Here is a 17,515-nt window from a genome sequence, read left to right as displayed (position 1 = left end):
CACACCCTTTAAGTGGAAACCGTTCAAATAGAGCATTTATACGGACGAACATCAGTGAACACTAGCAGCGATAAATGTATTTTACAGCTGATAGTGATGGCACTTCATGGCAAATGAAACAGTCTGAGTAGAATATTACAATCAAATGTAATCCACAGACTATTGCACAAGGAGTCAAATGAAGCAAGGCTACTCAAAACCAGTGAGCTGGTGAGCATGCCAAGAATACTTCATGAGGAATTCTGTTCGACTTGTTGCCAAGTCTGTATCAGTTCAATACTTTTCAGATTTTTCAGTAACTTTGTTTTGTTTTTGTTTTTTTAGCACTGATCTCCTACTCCTATCATCTACCCCTGTGGTATTCACAATATATCTTCTTTGTTCAAAAGGCTCCATATAAAAAGAAAGCGTGTATCTAACAAAATCTTGCTTCCTAAAAGAGTCATGTCACGCTTTCTGTTGAGCCCCACTGTTTTTATCCCTTGCAATCTAGATCACTCGCAAAGAAGCTGATCTGACCCCACTTGGATCAATTGTTTCGCTGCAATGCCTCCCTGTCCTCAGTGTTTTCCTTCCAAATACAGCACCAAATCTATACACCGCCACGCTTCCTGTTACGGATCTATCGTGGCCTTCTCTGGCCAATGAGAGTATGAGACTGGGCTTAGAGCCAAAACATAGTTCTCAAAAGGGCTCAAAATTAACCTTCCACCATTTGGAATTTGCTTACAAATTCATCGCAAGGGTCTACCACAAAACTTACCTGGCTGACGCCATTTGCCAGGATGATGAGTTGTTTGGGAGTATTTTGAGACCATAGGTGTGGAATGATTTTGATTGAGGTATACAACTTTTATTCCAGAAGGGCCTTCCCATTCAGTCTTGTGGGAAGAAGGTAAAACATTACGTGATGATCAAATCCTGCCCTTGCAATCCTATTTTCCAAGAACCTGTATGCAATTCACCCAGAGTGGAAGATTGATGAATATTGCTGTGGCCTGATTTGTTGATTATTGATGATCGATTATGAAAAATTATGTAGCAACCAAGAACATGTAAACTCTGAGATTGTGGACTTCCAGCTACCCTTTTTTTTTATGTTTTGCATTTTCATCGTTACCAACCTGAAATCATGTTATTACATAGTTATTTCATCCATTTCTTACGCATGAGTGTACATCTTGGAGCAATATTCAGCTGCAGTTCTGCTGACAACACTATGAGAACTACATTTTATTTTGGCTTTGATGCAGCGCTTGTGAGGACAGAGTAAGGTATCATTTCTAAAATCTCCTAGTTTCTAAATAAAACACCCACACACGGAGAAAAAAATTTCAAGTCTTGCATTTCTTATACAATCATGCAGAAGGAAACACCATCTTATACAGGAGTAAGGTCAAAGAAAGGGACATTTCAAAGAATGACAACCATGCATATTATGAATACAAATATCACTATTGATGGATGGCTATGAATTACAATTTATCTCCCCCCTCCACAACTAATTTTATTCATGGGGTATAATGTTGAGGCCTGTGTTTGGGTCTGTGTGTGCATTATGTGTTTGTGTGATGTAAGTTTGTGTGTATGTGTGTGTACATGTTTGCATACGTATGTATGTGTATATGTTTGTATATGCAGGGCTCGACATTTAGCGGTGGACTAACCTTTTGCCAAGGCCCTCTCGCTGTATGGTGGTGAGCAAATGAGGGCGAACAAAGCGAACAGCGGAGTTGGACAGCGCAAGAGCCATTTGAGATCAGATTCGCATTCTAATGTAAGACCTTCGAATTACCAACTTTTGCTCCCCGAATTGAGGAACAAAAATTGACCAATCTGCGTGTCTGTCTGCCCGAACCTCCACTGGCGGTCAGCGATGCATGCAAACTGGCCGGACAGCGCCAACACAGAGGATATGGGGAGTGTGCCATTCCATTGGTTGACCAGAACCCATTAATAAGACTATTCTGAGTGGAGCAGATCTCAAAAGGCCCTCGCACTGTTGAGCTTGGCTGGGGCATCTTTGCTCTCCCATTATAGCCATCATACAGCAAGAGGGCCTTGAAAAAAGGCTAGCTGTGGCCCAGTGGCCATAGGCCACTAAAAATTGATGTTGGGCCACCAAATTTCCTAAAGGTTATCTTTTGGTGGCCTGATCAGGCAGCTAAAATATAAACTAAATTTTTATATTTCCTTTTCTTTCGGGCCACAACATTTCAAATTCCAAATTTAGTGGCCCGAATGGGCCACAAGAGAAAAAAGTTAGTGTTGAGCCCTGACGCATGTACACTGTACAATGTACCTATGTATGCGCACATGTATGTATGTAATAATGTATAATGCGTATCTAGGTATCTACATTGTACATAGAGTAGGTTTGTTTTGGTCTTTTCAAAGTTGTTGGTTTAACAGGTCTCGTGATAAAGAAAATTCCACAAAATATCAATTGGAGGCTAATTTTGATCTTGCCAATTTTGTTGCCTCCAGACACATTGAGTAGTACCTGCTGAAAAGCCGGCAGTAAAATAAAGACTATACAGTTCAGCACTAGCTACAGAGCTCTGCCTCCATACTGCAAGGTGCTAGAGAACCTAACTGGGTGTGGGGGCCTCGTGTAATAATTATGATGATGATGGCCTAACCCCAGAGAGCATTAGAGAATTATTCCACACACCAGAACTGCACTATAGGTACACTCCTACAGGTTTAAAGCACAAATTGGTGGAATACACCAATGTTTTAGCAAAATATGACAAAACAAACATGATCCTTGTAACATAAGTATCAATAATTATCAGCAGAGCTCTTAAAATCATGACTACCAGTACATCTTCAAAGTAAACAAAAATTCTATGTTGACAGGTTTAAAGTACAATTCTACACCATGTTAAAATTTGTTAAGATAAGTAGAGTAAAGCCGATTAAACTCAAACCCAGTACATGTTAGTACTATCTGACATACATACAGTGCATTGTACACAGCACAAACATTGATTTTAAATTTACACACTTTTGCTGAAAAGGGATTGGTGGCAAGAGGAAATTTAGATGTCTATTTATTCAGGTTTCTCTAACCCTACAGGCAAAGCTCCATGTGCAACACAACTGTCTACAAGAAAAATATGATACAACAAATATGATGCTTGTAGCATGAATAGCAACATTATTAAAGCCATAAAAACTAAAGGATACATGTTAAGAAGGGAAACAATTTTGACTATATCTTCACAGGTGTACAGTGCACTTGTTCTTGTAAACCAGTGATATTAGAATCAACTACGTTAGCAAATTAGATGGGTTGATAATGTCATGGCCTTACAAGTCTCCCATTGCCCCATACACACCAATCTCTATCCAAAAATTATTTTTTGGCATGATCTCAACAAGAAAATTGTCAAATATCTGGTGAGTTGCAATAATTCAGCAATGATGTGTAAAGGGGATACAGGTTGCACTTGCCAAGTTTTGACTAATACATTATTTTTATGTCATTTCTTTTTTGTGCAGAAACAATAATTGGAGGATTATGTCTTGATGTTATCACCTAAACTAATAAAAAAAGTTTGAAACTAACATTTCATGAATTTCTTATGTTAGATTGATGAAACTTCTCTCTTTCTCTTTGTCTAACGCTTCTCTATTTACAATATAAGTTAACTTGAATATGGTATAGAGCTGTACTTTAATGTGTATCTTAGGGCAACGAATGAGATAAAATTCTTGTGGCTACATTAAACTGATGACACAGCAGAGTGTGCTTTTTGAATTCGACTAAAACTTGCACTCATAACTACACATCATTGATTTTTAAGCATACTGACTTCCATCAATCCATGCTAGTCATCACAATCACATCCATTAAATGAATACAATACTGTAAAACCAGAAACACTGGCAACATGAAACTTCAGTGAATTGGAGCCGACGGCCTTTTTCCTGGCATGTAATTGTTGCAAATCAACGACCATGAAAAAAGTATGTACAGTGTATACACTACATGTGTTGACGAAACCTTTCACTTGCATTTTCCTTCGCGAATTTTGGTCCCTTGCAAAAATTTGTGAGAGTTTCATACATATGAAAATGTCTGATTTTAAAGTATTGAATATTCCACAGATGACCATGAGCTAAAACTGTTCTGCGGTATGCAGTATGGAAACCACCATCAGCATAGAAAAACCAGTGAAGAGACAGCATGCATGGAATTGGGACACTTATCATATCTTATGAATGTACTGAAATTCTGTTGCCGAGTTGTGTGTGTGTGTGTGTTTTTATTATTATTATTATTATTATTATTATTATTATTATTATTATTATTATTATTATTATTATTATTATTATTATTATTATTATTATTATTATTATTATTAACACTACTGACAGGGAAGAGAACAATGTGATAATTTACAAGTCTGAGTGCAGCTAGATAGAAGGTACATCTGATTGATATTCCACACCAATCCAACAAGGAAGTCACCATGAACTTGACCACACACCCTGCAAAAGGAATATCTCTATTCTAGAGCTGTGAAATTTTCAAATGCTATTTCATGCTATGATATATCATACTCATATTTCTCTTTTTCATTGAATACAAATTGTGAGTCTATCTGGGCTTCTTCATACATTCTTTTCACAACAGCACAGTAGCAATGTCCAGCATTCTAATTCAAGAAACTGGATTGTCCTTGAACAGACGATAAATTTTCATGGGATTGTGTTTGTAGGTGAAAAGTCAGTGAAGAACAAGGCAAGTGCCATAATGTGTCTCGCCCATTCGCGTACAAGAAATTGTACGCGAATGGGATATAACAGATAAAAAGAGATATAAAAGGGTAAAAATGTATGGCAAAAAGGAACGTGCCATAAAAACTTAACATTGGGCCCATAAAGTTTGTTGACCCCTGCCTGTGACCTTTGACCTTGTGGTGACCATCCACTCCCCAAGGGACATCTACCATCCAAGTTTGGTCACAAACGGACCTATGGATCAAAAGTTATGACCCATAATAGAAACGCGCCATAAAAACTTGACATTGGGCTCTAAAAGTTTGTTGACCCATGCTTGTGACCAATGACCTTGTGGTGACCGTCCACTCCCCAAGGGACATCTACCATCCAAGTTTAGTCACAAATGGAGTTATGGATCAAAAGTTATGACCCATAATAGAAATGCGCCATAAAAACTTAACATTGGGCTCTAAAAGTTTGTTGATCCCTGCTTGTGACCTTTGACCTTGTGGTGATCATCCACTCCCCAAGGGACATCTACCATCCAAGTTTAGTCACAAATGGAGTTATGGATCAAAAGTTATGACCCATAATAGAAACGCGCCATAAAAACTTAACATTGGGCTCTAAAAGTTCGTTGACCCCTGCTTGTGACCTTTGACCTTGTGGTGATCATCCACTCCCCAAGGGACATCTACCGTCCAAGTGTAGTCACAAATGGAGTTATGGATCAAAAGTTATGACCCATAATAGAAACGTGCCATAAAAACTTAACATTGGGCTCTAAAAGTTCGTTGACCCCTGCCTGTGAGCTTTGACCTTGAGGTGACCTTCATATATGGTAAAATGTGAAACTTTGCCTGACCCCTCTTCCCTCAAAGTTTGATTGCAATTGAAGTCCAGAGTAAAGAGTTATTGAAGTTTTTGTTGCGTCACGGACAGACGACGGACGGACGGACGGACGGACGGATGGACGACGGACGGACAGACGCCGCGGGCGATCCCTTAGTCTCCCCACACCTCCGGTGGGCTCGACAAAAATTAATCTTCTATATCACATCCATGAGACGCTTGTGTACTTATATATTACATGTTACACATTTTTTATCACTCCACTTCAGAAGAGAAGCCATATCTTTCTACCACTGATTTAATTCAAATATCAAATAACCAGGACTGTCCCCCTCCTGTATATCTAATGCTATGAATGCCAAAAAACTATATCGTTAATCAGTTCGTAATGAAATATCCCTTGGCATGCTAAGTTTAACAAACCTAATCTAGGATTATAAGCAAATATTATTACACACAAAAAGCAGGATCATGGGACCCATATGCTGAAATTCTTTCAGAGACATCCACTGAATGAAAATCACTGTAATTTCGGTTACCAATCAACTACAGCCTACAAATTGATTAAAATCAAAGAGATAGTACATACCCTTTGAGCACTCAGACTGAGTGGTAAAGGGCATTATAAATACCCTCTATTACTACTATCATTATTTCAAACTCTACAAACTTCATTATACCCCAATGAATCTCAAATTTCCTACATGCCAAGGAAGGTCAGACAGGCTTCATCACTGAACAGTTTAAATGAATGAAACATACCAGGTAGAATTAGAGATGATAATGTATCTCACAGGACAAATGACTAAGCACTTGAAAGTATATCATGTGCCATCAGACCCCTCCATAGAACACCAAGTTGAGTGTTGGGCTTTAGCAAAAGCAAATCTTGTCTTCCCCCTGGGAATGTCTCCATTAACTTACAGGGATTTATGAGGCATATTGTGATATGAAACTCAGCTGAAACATGATCAAGATAAATGGGTGTCTCTCCTGCAGAAGGGCAGAGAGTAGAATGGCTAACACAGCACACACACAATCCTTTCAACATTTAATCTCATTGCAAAGACTGACATGATCTATGAAGCTATGATGAGTCCATGCAAGCCCTGATAGACCTGAATCTTGCTGTGTTGGGTAGTAACTGGGTGATACCAAACTAGATGTAATGACAACAATACATAATTTGATTTCCTATACAGGGTCATTATCATTATCTCTTTAAGTCTATATGGTGCTTATGGTCTGTCAGTACATAATTTGGTTTATCTTTCTAAGGGAGTATTCATGATGCCCACAATTTGCAGGTCCCTGAGAAAAAGAGGAAATAAATGTATACATTTTTGTGTAGGTGTGTATATATAACATAAAAGAGTATGTGGTATTAGGTGCATGGTTATTTTTAGTGCTCGGCACAATTTTATAATTTTCTTCTTGAAAACACCTCAGCAAACCCCATTCAGCAACATTACACGCCATATTACATTGATAGCCAGCACTACTTCAAATCACTCAAATAAAATGCATCTGCAAATGATCTATTGTACAAATATGATAGTTCCCACCCTAAATGTAAATTTCTTATCATAGTCACAGGCCGCATATTTATCTTCTAAATCTATCCATGCATAAAAACACAGATACTGCAGGAAAGAATTTTATCTTGGATGACAGATTCTCCAAGCAAAGCTACAATGACCTTTGTCTCCATACAAAATCTGCCGATCAAAGGTACATTGTGCATGCATGCAGCCCGGTAGAGAAAAAGACCCTGATGCAACATTGACCCTACGGGCTTATACATGTAACTCCCCTGACAAGAAGCTGAATGCATTCAGAATCCCAAAATATGATCAAGATGTCAAGATAGTCTATTCAAGTCCAGACATGGGACCCACTCAAGGGAATTATGAGATGTGGCCTTTATGGACAGGTATTCACCATAGAGAGGTTGGCAGCCAATTTGATTTTATCACACTATATCTGTAACACATACAGGTATGTCACATGTATTCCCTAGCTCTACACACATCTGAATGCAAAGGGTCATGAGACACTACCAACAACTGTCACGTCTCAGAAAATAGATGACCACAAAATGTGGCGTATCATTCTCGACGTTTCTCGCACTCCCATAGTCCAAGTAACAATGTTTGGCCTTTGGGTAGGCCATCATATCAAATACAGTTTTACACTGTAGCAGGAGGAACAGGTTAGTAACCCAACAGACAACGATCAAGATGGAGTCTATTGCTGCCGGTATAAACAGCGAAATAACTTACACTATGGGTAGCAGGTGGCCCTTGGACACACGTAGAAGGTAACCCTTGGACACACCCCAAGACAGATGGACACTATCAGGTTTTTCATGAATAATTTCTCTCAAGGTAAGTTTACAGTGGCTGCATAGAAAGAAGTTGGGGGGGGGGGGGCCTAACAAGACAGGTTTGACTGTGTGTACAATGGGCTATTTAAATGTCTTTCAAGAAGTAGGCAATGAATACATCATATCATGCCTAAGAAAAATATCAAGACCATCCATCTTACACTTAGCTTTGACCTTTGACTCCTGTCTCTATGTGGAAGAAATCTTCTCATTGGTCATTCTTCCCTGACCTCCGTGACAGGCACAGCTATTCCGTGACTTAATCAGAGGTGACTTAGAAGTCATAACCTGGTTTGCCAAGATTGATCATTATCATCTATATAGGACGTTTTAGCGGCGCATTAAAAATGCGTATTGTTGTCCGCTCAATTTTTACCGTTCAATATCAGAGCATATTGAACGAAATGCATAGGCCAAGGTATTAATTTCCCATAGGCTACCGTTGTTACTTGCCGTTCAAGATCACACCATACTCAATTCTGTCGCGTTTATTGCACGAGCGCTTGCTGAATGCGCAAACGCTTGCTTCTAGTGCACATCATTTTGTTACAATTCACAAGCGCGCAAACATCCTGCCAGTTGTTTGTTTGATACACAGTTTTAGGGGCTTCCCCTTTTCAGCGCTGGGATGTGACTGCCGAGTCAACTTCAAAGACTAGTAGAAGCCGGGTAATTTTGTGCAGTTTATGCTTGTTCTACTTGGTTGTATAGATGATAATAATTATATTGGATGGCCTTGATTCATGGAATACCAGGGAATATTGCACTCGTTAGGGCCAATATTGCACTCATCTTCGATTCGTGCAATATTGGCCCTAACTCGTGCAATATTCCCTGGTATCCCATTCATAGCCATCCAATATAATATAAATATTACTGTCAACAGAATCAACAGTACAAGTAGTAGTAGTGGTAGTAGGAGGAGCAGCAGGGGAAGTGGTGGAGGTAGTAGGAATAGTGTTAAAGTGTGGTACTCACAGTATTTATGGCACCAGTATACAAGTAATGTAAGTCATACCAATAATACTAATTATAGTAGAAGTGGTACAATGTAGACAGTTTGCAGTTGAAGTAATGATGAATTGGAAGTGTTGAAAGAATCAGTCATTGACAATGGAGGTAGTATTAGTGCTTAGTGATACGGGCAGTAGTAGAAGTAGTAATATAGTATTTAGTAATAGCAGTACTAAAAGTAGTAGTAGTAGTAGTAGTAGTAGTAACAGTAGTAGTAGTAGTAGTAGTAGTAGTAGTAATAGGAATAGTAGTAGTAGTAGTAGTAGTAGAAGTGGCCATAAATACAACATTAGTGGGAATAGTAATAGTAGAAGTAATACCAGTAGTGTACGTGACACATGACATACCTCTTTTAATGACCTCTGCCCTCTTCTTAATGGCATGGATAGATGACATCCCCATCCGCTTAGGCTTCCGGAAGTAGCTGATCCACTGGTCTGGTATCGGAACATGCACCATGACATCCTCACAGATGAAATGGGTGGGGTCCCTCTTGCCTGTGCATGCTGGGATGAGAATGTTCGAAGAGACACGCCCATGTTTGATGGCAGAATCATATTCACTGTTGGACCACTGCACAGATGCATGGAGTATCAACTTTTAGCAAATGTCACAGAAACACCCTCATTTCAGATGTCATTGTCAAATGATAACATGAAACTGACTTAGAGATTTCTTTTCTAGCTTTCTGTATTAAATTAACAAAACAAAACAAAAATCTGGTAATGTATCTTCCCTTCAGATACATTGCATGTAAAAGACAGGCCATAGTATACACCTCACAGTGAAATTCAGTAGGAGCAGCACAATGTACATTTGACAATTTTTAGCACATCTACCTCATGACTACAAAACATGTCACACTATCTATCATCAGCCCTTCATTCTACACAACAAAAACAGGAGAAAAGGCCTGTGAGCAAAACTGTACTTATGGCATTGTCCTCATTTAATCTGAATGCCAATTTTGAATGAATGTCATCTCTTGATATTATGAAAAGCAGTTCAAAGAGATGTTTGTAACAAGAGAAATACAAACTGTTGGGAAATAACAAGAGTTTTTATACAAACTGTTGGGAAATAACAAGAAACACACTGGTACATGACTTTTCCAAGAATTGCAAAATGGAAAGGCTTGCTTCCATGAAGCATGTAAAATTACTCTGAACAAGGTGTGTAAACAGTTAAGTAAAAGAGAAGAGAACAATGTTATTTTGATATACATCCCATCCAATGTATCAACTTTGAATATTGTTCACCCTATAAACCAAGTAATCTAATCATGTGTTTCATTTCCAGGACAGGGTTTGAAATTAGTGCCCTTTTGTATTTTCATCTTTAGTAACAGGTCCTTGGAAAGTACCACTGCAGACTGAATTAATGCCAAGGTCAAATGCACAGTGGATGTTTTGCTCATATCCATGAAAATGAAATTATTCCATCTACATAACATGAATAAAATTTGTTTTCTCTCTGTCTTTCTAAAATATATGCTCAACTGATCTGTTCTATCACATGGCTTACAACAGGAAAGTATACAAGCAGAGTAAGCAGGCAGAAAAAATAGCAGCTGTACAGTAGGATTGTAATAGAACACAACAAAAGAGTACAAGAAAAGAGGAAGCAAAAATTAATAAAAAAGGAATGTAATGAAACTTAAGTGACACAGATTAATTCTCCCAACACACTAACACCATGTAGATAATAGACTATTCATTAAATTCAATTAAATGCCAATTATTATTTTTTTCAATTTTCATTTCATCTCATAGTATGTGTGTGAAATACTTCATGATTAGTTCAACTGTTGTTCAGTTGAACCTTACTGCTACATCTCATTAATACAACATTGTGCATTTCACTAGTTGACTAAAAGTGGATTACAGTATGAGTTGAACTGGATACCAACTATTTAAAATGAACTGCACTGGTGACGGCCACAGCTATGTTCAGATTGATCTAAAAGATTTTGCATCCTATTCTGACATAACATAAGTAAATTGTGGTGGACACACTGAGAGAGCTCGGCCAATGAAGGTTACAACCTTTATCTACGGTGTACATTAGCATCTATTGCCTTATTCTTTCTCCTTCTTGTTCTTTCTCTCTCTTTATCTTTCCCCTGTCTGCCTGTCTGTCTGTCTGTCTCTTTTCATCTCTCACTCACTCACATACCCATTCCATTTTTATTGCTCCCTCACACATGAAAAGGATGAAAGAAACCACTCATGTATTCTACAATCCCACCTGAAATCTAACCCATTTGAACAAACACTATCTGTGCCAAACCACTGATGTGACTCTTGAGCCTATTGAGTGTACGGTGCATTACTCAACCTCCATCACTCTTGTGGTACATAAGGTGTGAATCTTCAGTAATGGTGTATGCCCATGAATTACATTTTGAGGCCCCCCTTCATAGAAGCTTGGCAGTAATTACAATTTACAATAGTTGCGGTCACCACAGTGGCAACCGACAAATTGACTGTGAGCATTGCAGTTGAATGCTATGCCAACTACAAATTTAGTGAGTTGCTAATCATTCTGAAGTGATTTATAAAATGCCCACCTGGACATCATACTGGGTCTTCAAGCCGGCAGATTATCCCTTTAAGAGAAGAAATTTCCTATAATCATTTTTTCTTTATTTTTTGCTTTGTTGTAGACTGATAACTGTCATTAGGCAAAAAGACACTGATCAACCAAAAAGACAGAGGGCATATAAAAACCATTAAAGCATTTTCTTCTTTTTTTATTCCAGTGATAATACATGTGATAAAAGTAGTTCTCAGCTTAGAGACTTGAGCCTGTATCAGCCTGTCTTTCTGAAGTTGCATACGAATTAAAAAAATATCCAGCATCTAAATATGCTACACTATATCAAACCGGTGTGATTTTTATTTGACCACAACATTACAATAACATCCAAGAGTTGTAATTTATTTTGATGAGTGAAAGAGCTCTTCATGCATTACATTGTTATACGATGGATTGTCACTTTAAATAACCTGGTAGATAGTTTTGTGAAAAAGTGAAATGAGAACGAGCTGTTACAATATATACTAACCTGGTATGAGTAGATCCACCCTGAGCTCAAGGTGAGTGCCTTCCCCAGACAGAGCCGCTTTGGCTTGCAGAGGGAGGTCCTGCTCCTCTGATGGTTGCACGTGGAACTGCATTAGTCGGAACTGGCATGCATTCAGCGGCTGAAACTCAATCATGCGGGAGTCCGCAAACACATTCTTGTTAGCGCACTTGTGGAGCTCCACATTGTGCAGGCGAATCCAGTCGGAAGTCTTGTTTGGAATGAGGTGTTGCCTGGCAACAGCATCCAGGCCTTTGACTTGCACGTCATTGACACCAATGGCACAATCTGGACTGCTGGAGAGAAATGACAGAACATTCAGGTTGACGGTGATTGACTGCCTGGTAACTTCTCCGTCACTGTTCACGAGGCAGCGGTAGTCATCGCCGACCACAACCGAAATCATGTCCTGCTGATAGTGAGCCCCGCGGTCCTGAAAGAGTGTCAATTTCATTAAGGCATCACTGATGGTGTAAACAAAGCTCCTGAATACCTTGAAGTCAAGAGAACCCAATTTCATGAGCTGTTCCAGCTTTGCTTCTTTGCTGTATCCACTGCCAATGCTCCGCCTTTCCTTGTAGGATGTGTACATGAGTTTGATAGTGTGAATTTTCCCCTTCACGTCAAACTGCTGTAGGCTTGGAAAGCGCAACTCATAACTGCACTGCAAAGGAAGTTCACGGAATGGCTCCCTCCGAGTTCTATCATTGAACAGTTGCAAGATGTTCCCTTCAGAGAGTCTTACATGAACTGGTTGCCAGTACCTGGAACCAGCAATTTTCTTCTTGTCTGGACACCTGAGCTTTAGAGGCCATCCTTCAGACAGGTCCACTGACTCACGGGGATATTCATCTTGAAAAAGTGCTGCTTTGTCACTGCTTGGGCTGGATATATTCGATTTGATGCTAGTTCTCTGCTTCAGTGGCTCCTTGGAAAAGTCTGGGACATCAAGAGATGCTGGCGGTGAGATGGTTGTTGGTGCCACAATGGCCGCCACAGGTTGCTTAGCTGCAACAGCATGAGTTGACTGGGGAAAGCTGCTTTGTGAAGTAACTGTGTTTGGCGGGAAAAAGTGCTGCTGATGCTGCTGTGGTTGTGGCCACTGGTTTGGCTTCATGCTGGATGGACTGATGGGTTGAGAGGCAAACAAGTCTGGTGAGAGGAGGGCAGCTGTTCTTTGGTCAACTGTTTGGTCTGCTAGGGACTGCGGCAGGGGCTGAACTGCCAGGACTTGTCTTGTAGGCTGTGATGCTGCCATACTCTGCTGTGCAAGTGCTGCAGCGACAAAGCTCTCTTGTCCTTGGCGTGGGGTGAAAGGTTGGCCCACGCTCTGATCGCTGTGCATGTTTGCTCCGACTGTCATGCCTGCAAATGGGTTTCCCGGACTTGTTGACGCACGTTGAGAGTCAACCTGGGCACTGTCAGTCTCATCAAATCTCTCCCAGGTGGCACTTACATTAGGCTTTGCAGATGCACTGTCTCCTGACATTGAAACCTCTGCTAGGAATGGGTTAAAGGGGGACATAGTCCTTCGCGCTTGTACTTCAAATTCACTATGACCATCCTGCTGTTCCTGCTTCAGTGCTTCTTGCTTAAAGGGATTACCTGCTGAAGAGGGGGTCACGTCGCCAGAACGAACAACACCTGCCACCAACATAGAAACTTCCATGTCATTTGCACGGTCAGTCATATGTATGGGAGTAGCGCTCAGGTGTTTTCCATCACCTTTCCCCTCCTCTTCGCTGGACTGCAAGTTCCCTGAAATGTTCCTGTTCACATCTCGAATGGGTGAGCTTCTTTTTTGAGCAGCCTCTTGGCCCTGTACGTCTGTCCTTTTGCTCCCAATGCTATGGCTGCCAGTGCCAAAGACTTCCAACATGGGCACTTCCGCTAGCTTTGATTTGTCGACAGACGGCAAGGTAGGAGATGGTATTGAGTTCACTGACGGCACCTCATTATTTTTCTCCTCATTAAACTTGACCCAGTTCACAGGACTGGGTGTCCCAGTATCCTCAAAATTCCCATTGTGTGAGGGCCCCCTATCAGCAGTTACCTTCTTTGGGGTGGAGCTCACAGGAGATTTGGAGTCTGTGAACTTCACCCATCCCTCTGGAATTGGGGTGACTGTCCCTGGTTTGGGCGAAGAAGACTCCAAAGGCATGTATTCGCGGGAACTTGAAATGTTCTCGTGTGACTCAGAAAAGCTGCCCCTCGAGGAGATGACAGAGGACGCCACAGCTGAGAAGTGATCATCTGATGCCTGTGACATCACATCTGCACTGCTGTACACAGACCCACCTGCAAAAATACACAAATAATAAAAATGTTAAAAGAAGATATAAAATTTACCATAAATACTCTCCACTGAAGATGATAAAACAGCATAAATCCCTCACACAAAAACAGTATCAAGTCTCAAGTCTCTCATGGTATTAAAGCAAAACAAGTTACAACACTTTAAAGAGCACAGTGAAGAATTGTGTACATTCTTTCCCATGATATAGACCCTTAACTTCTGTCTAAAAAAATATCACTAAAGGTGATTAACATCTCTGCTCCAGCAGCTCACACCCCTATGAAAAAGAATTGAACCAGGGTTTGATAAAAGGTTCTGTTTGTGTACCATGTGAGTGTGTGTATGTACATAATGTATATAATGTGCAGTACTTTACGAGTACCTTGTGAGTTTGATCAGGTCTGCCATGCTCTTTCTTGTACATCCCACGTTTATGCAGAAATCCTAAATGTCACAAAGTTTTGGCAAAATGGTGGTTACCATGGCAATGCTTTTTCTGGCAAACATAAAAAACAGGTCTCCACATCTATTATATCTCAATGCCATAATGTCCACCAAATTTGATTTCAATTGCTTCAAAATTGTGGAAGTAGTTCACTCTACAAGATTTTCAAGAAACTATGCAGTTACCATGGCAATGCCTTGTTGGGTACAAACACAATGAGTGTCTTGCATAACTACACCTATGGATCATTATACTTGCCAAATTTGAAATAAATTGCTTAAATACTGTGGAAGTAGTTCGCTCCACAAGGTTTCCATGGCAACACTTTCTCCAACAAACACAAAAACATGTCTTGCACATCTACACCTCAATGTCATCATGTACCTTGAGGTTCATCTAAATTGCTTCAAAACTATAGGAGTTCGCGACGCAAGATTTGCAACAGACCGCCTGACCGACCACACGCCGACTCCAATATAAATACCCCCTTATACACTTTGTGTATGCAGGGGTATAATAATGCATGTAATTATACATGTATCCACCTTATTCTGCATACAACATATAGATCACTTCCCCCTTGATCCTCCCTCCCCTCAATGTGCACTGATTATTAGTTAACCAATTCTCAGGTTTGCATTAGCATCCTATTGACCCCAGCACACTGCGACACATCGTCTCCACTTCTTTTATCAGATTGAGGAATTATTCTTCGAATCATCTAATTAACAAAATACACTCTAAAATCTACAGCTCCGTTTCCTCACTCCCTCCCCCCTTTTCTCTGTCTCTCATAATGCAAATGTCATTGACCAAGCTAGGATGATACTTATAAAAATAAACATCAAATTAAAATTAATCAAAATAACCACAGACCTTCATGGCATGATGATAAAAAAAAATATACATATACTTTTTTTTTGTATATGAAGTCAATAATTCATACACAAATACACATCACATGATAGCGCATTGTTAAATCTATGCAAGTAGAATAGGCATACTGTGGTATATCAGGCTATTCATCTGAGTACAATACAGTCTAAGCAGGACATTTAGCAAATGATTAGAATGAAGTGACTATGAAATGTACAGGATTATCGAGTCACACACTGTCATCGATGACCATTTAGGTTTCCATTATCATTTGAAGTTTATTGTAAATATTTTTCACACATACAGATTAAGGATTGTTTCTAAGAGTCAAAAATATAGTAGTAAAGACTACAGACTTGGTTTGGTGTGCTTCTTATATCAAACTCTTCACTCCCTACCACCTGTTCCCCCAAACACACACCCACACACATGAATATCACAACAACATTTGTATCACTGTCTATTAAATATTTTGCAGTGAGTCTGATCTAGGCTCACTGCAGTACCACATTTGATATGAAAAGACACCTCATTCATTAAAGGTAAAACTCACTTCTCAGAAGGTATCAAAATTCATCTTCAACCATTTGGAATTGGATTGCAATACCCAAGCAAAATGGTTTACTACCAAGAAATTTGTCTGGATGACACAATTTGCCAGGAAAATGAGATGATTTGGAGTAACTGACTGAGATCAAAAGTGTGACATAATATCGAATGGAGTACCCAACTTTTTATTTCTGAAGCGTTCCCCCTTCATTAGTGGGTAGGTACAGAGTTTTAAAGTGATGATCAATTACTCATGCCCCAGACATGGTAGTTCCCCACAAGTTGTATGCGATTCACTCTTGTCAGCATATCCTGCTTTCATGGCTAATATTTCAAATTTTTGTCATTACTCAACAGAAATTGTGTTACATGTATCACAACCCGTTGAGGACAGACTAATTTTGCTCCAACACGCATTTCCCATAGACACCTGCCCGAGTATACTCGGAACTCGTCCTCAACGGGTTAAGCATACATGTACGTATGTGTCCATTTAAGAGCAAATATCAACAGTTTCTGCAGGCATACGGAAACTACCCTTTACCTTTAAAAAGTATGCTCTAAATTGGTTGTACTATACACTCACTGCCCTCTGGTTAGAAAAGCCTCCCTGACTTGAAGTGGATAATGGGTCCAACATCTGCAAGGTTTACTACAATCTGAATGCCTTCATGGGAGAAATTTCTTTGGTTAAAGGCTGACGCTAGATCTGCACAGAGCAATTCATCACTTTTGAGTAGTTTAAAAAATCCACAAAACTCAGTGAGAGGTATACATACTTGTCATCTTTTCAGATAAATTTATAATGCAGCTTAAAGGGATGGTATAGTTTTGGTTGAGACCTAATTTCAGGTTTCCTACATTTTTTGGTGAGATATCTAAAGTTCATAATTTGATTACCTCTGTATATCCTGATGTGATATATTCACATTTCTTTATTGAGTTCATCATATTTTGGTCAATGAAAGAAATGAATGACAACAAAATAGTCCTCTTTTTTCAGCATTGTTCTGCCATGATAAACTGACTTTTTTTTTAATAGAATGTATTCCTCCCTTATGTTCGTATACAAATTGGTTTTGTAAGTTACTTATAGAAAGACATTCACTTAGCCTCTAAATCCACGGAAAATGGGCACAAAACACTAGATCTGGAAGAAATGCCATATGATACTACTCAGGGTGATCCTTTAAGGCATTCACAGGCAAAGGAATTCCAATAGTAATGACCTCCATAGTTCACCAGTCTGACTGCACCCCACTGCTACCTCAACCTCTC

At 39.6% G+C, this 17,515-nt stretch overlaps 1 protein-coding gene across 1 annotated transcript in view; it reads right to left on the bottom strand.

Moving 5' to 3' along the window:
• Positions 1-17,515, bottom strand: part of LOC139718898 (uncharacterized) — a 40,708-nt gene that overhangs the window by 9,494 nt on the left and 13,699 nt on the right. Inside the window, exons 2-3 of the mRNA XM_071630347.1 lie at positions 12,054-14,369; positions 9,334-9,492 (exon numbers count right to left, since the gene is read on the bottom strand). Of these exons, the coding sequence (XP_071486448.1) occupies positions 9,334-9,492; positions 12,054-14,369 (2,475 nt within the window). The remainder of the gene's footprint in view (positions 1-9,333; positions 9,493-12,053; positions 14,370-17,515) is intronic.

This window comes from Diadema antillarum, unplaced genomic scaffold (genome assembly GCF_040938485.1).
Source record: "Diadema antillarum isolate AM-2024a unplaced genomic scaffold, OU_Dant_1.0 scf00000101, whole genome shotgun sequence".
Lineage (NCBI taxonomy): Eukaryota > Metazoa > Echinodermata > Echinoidea > Diadematoida > Diadematidae > Diadema > Diadema antillarum.
Note: the sequence above shows the minus strand (reverse complement) of the source record. Positions and strands in the feature narration are given on the sequence as shown.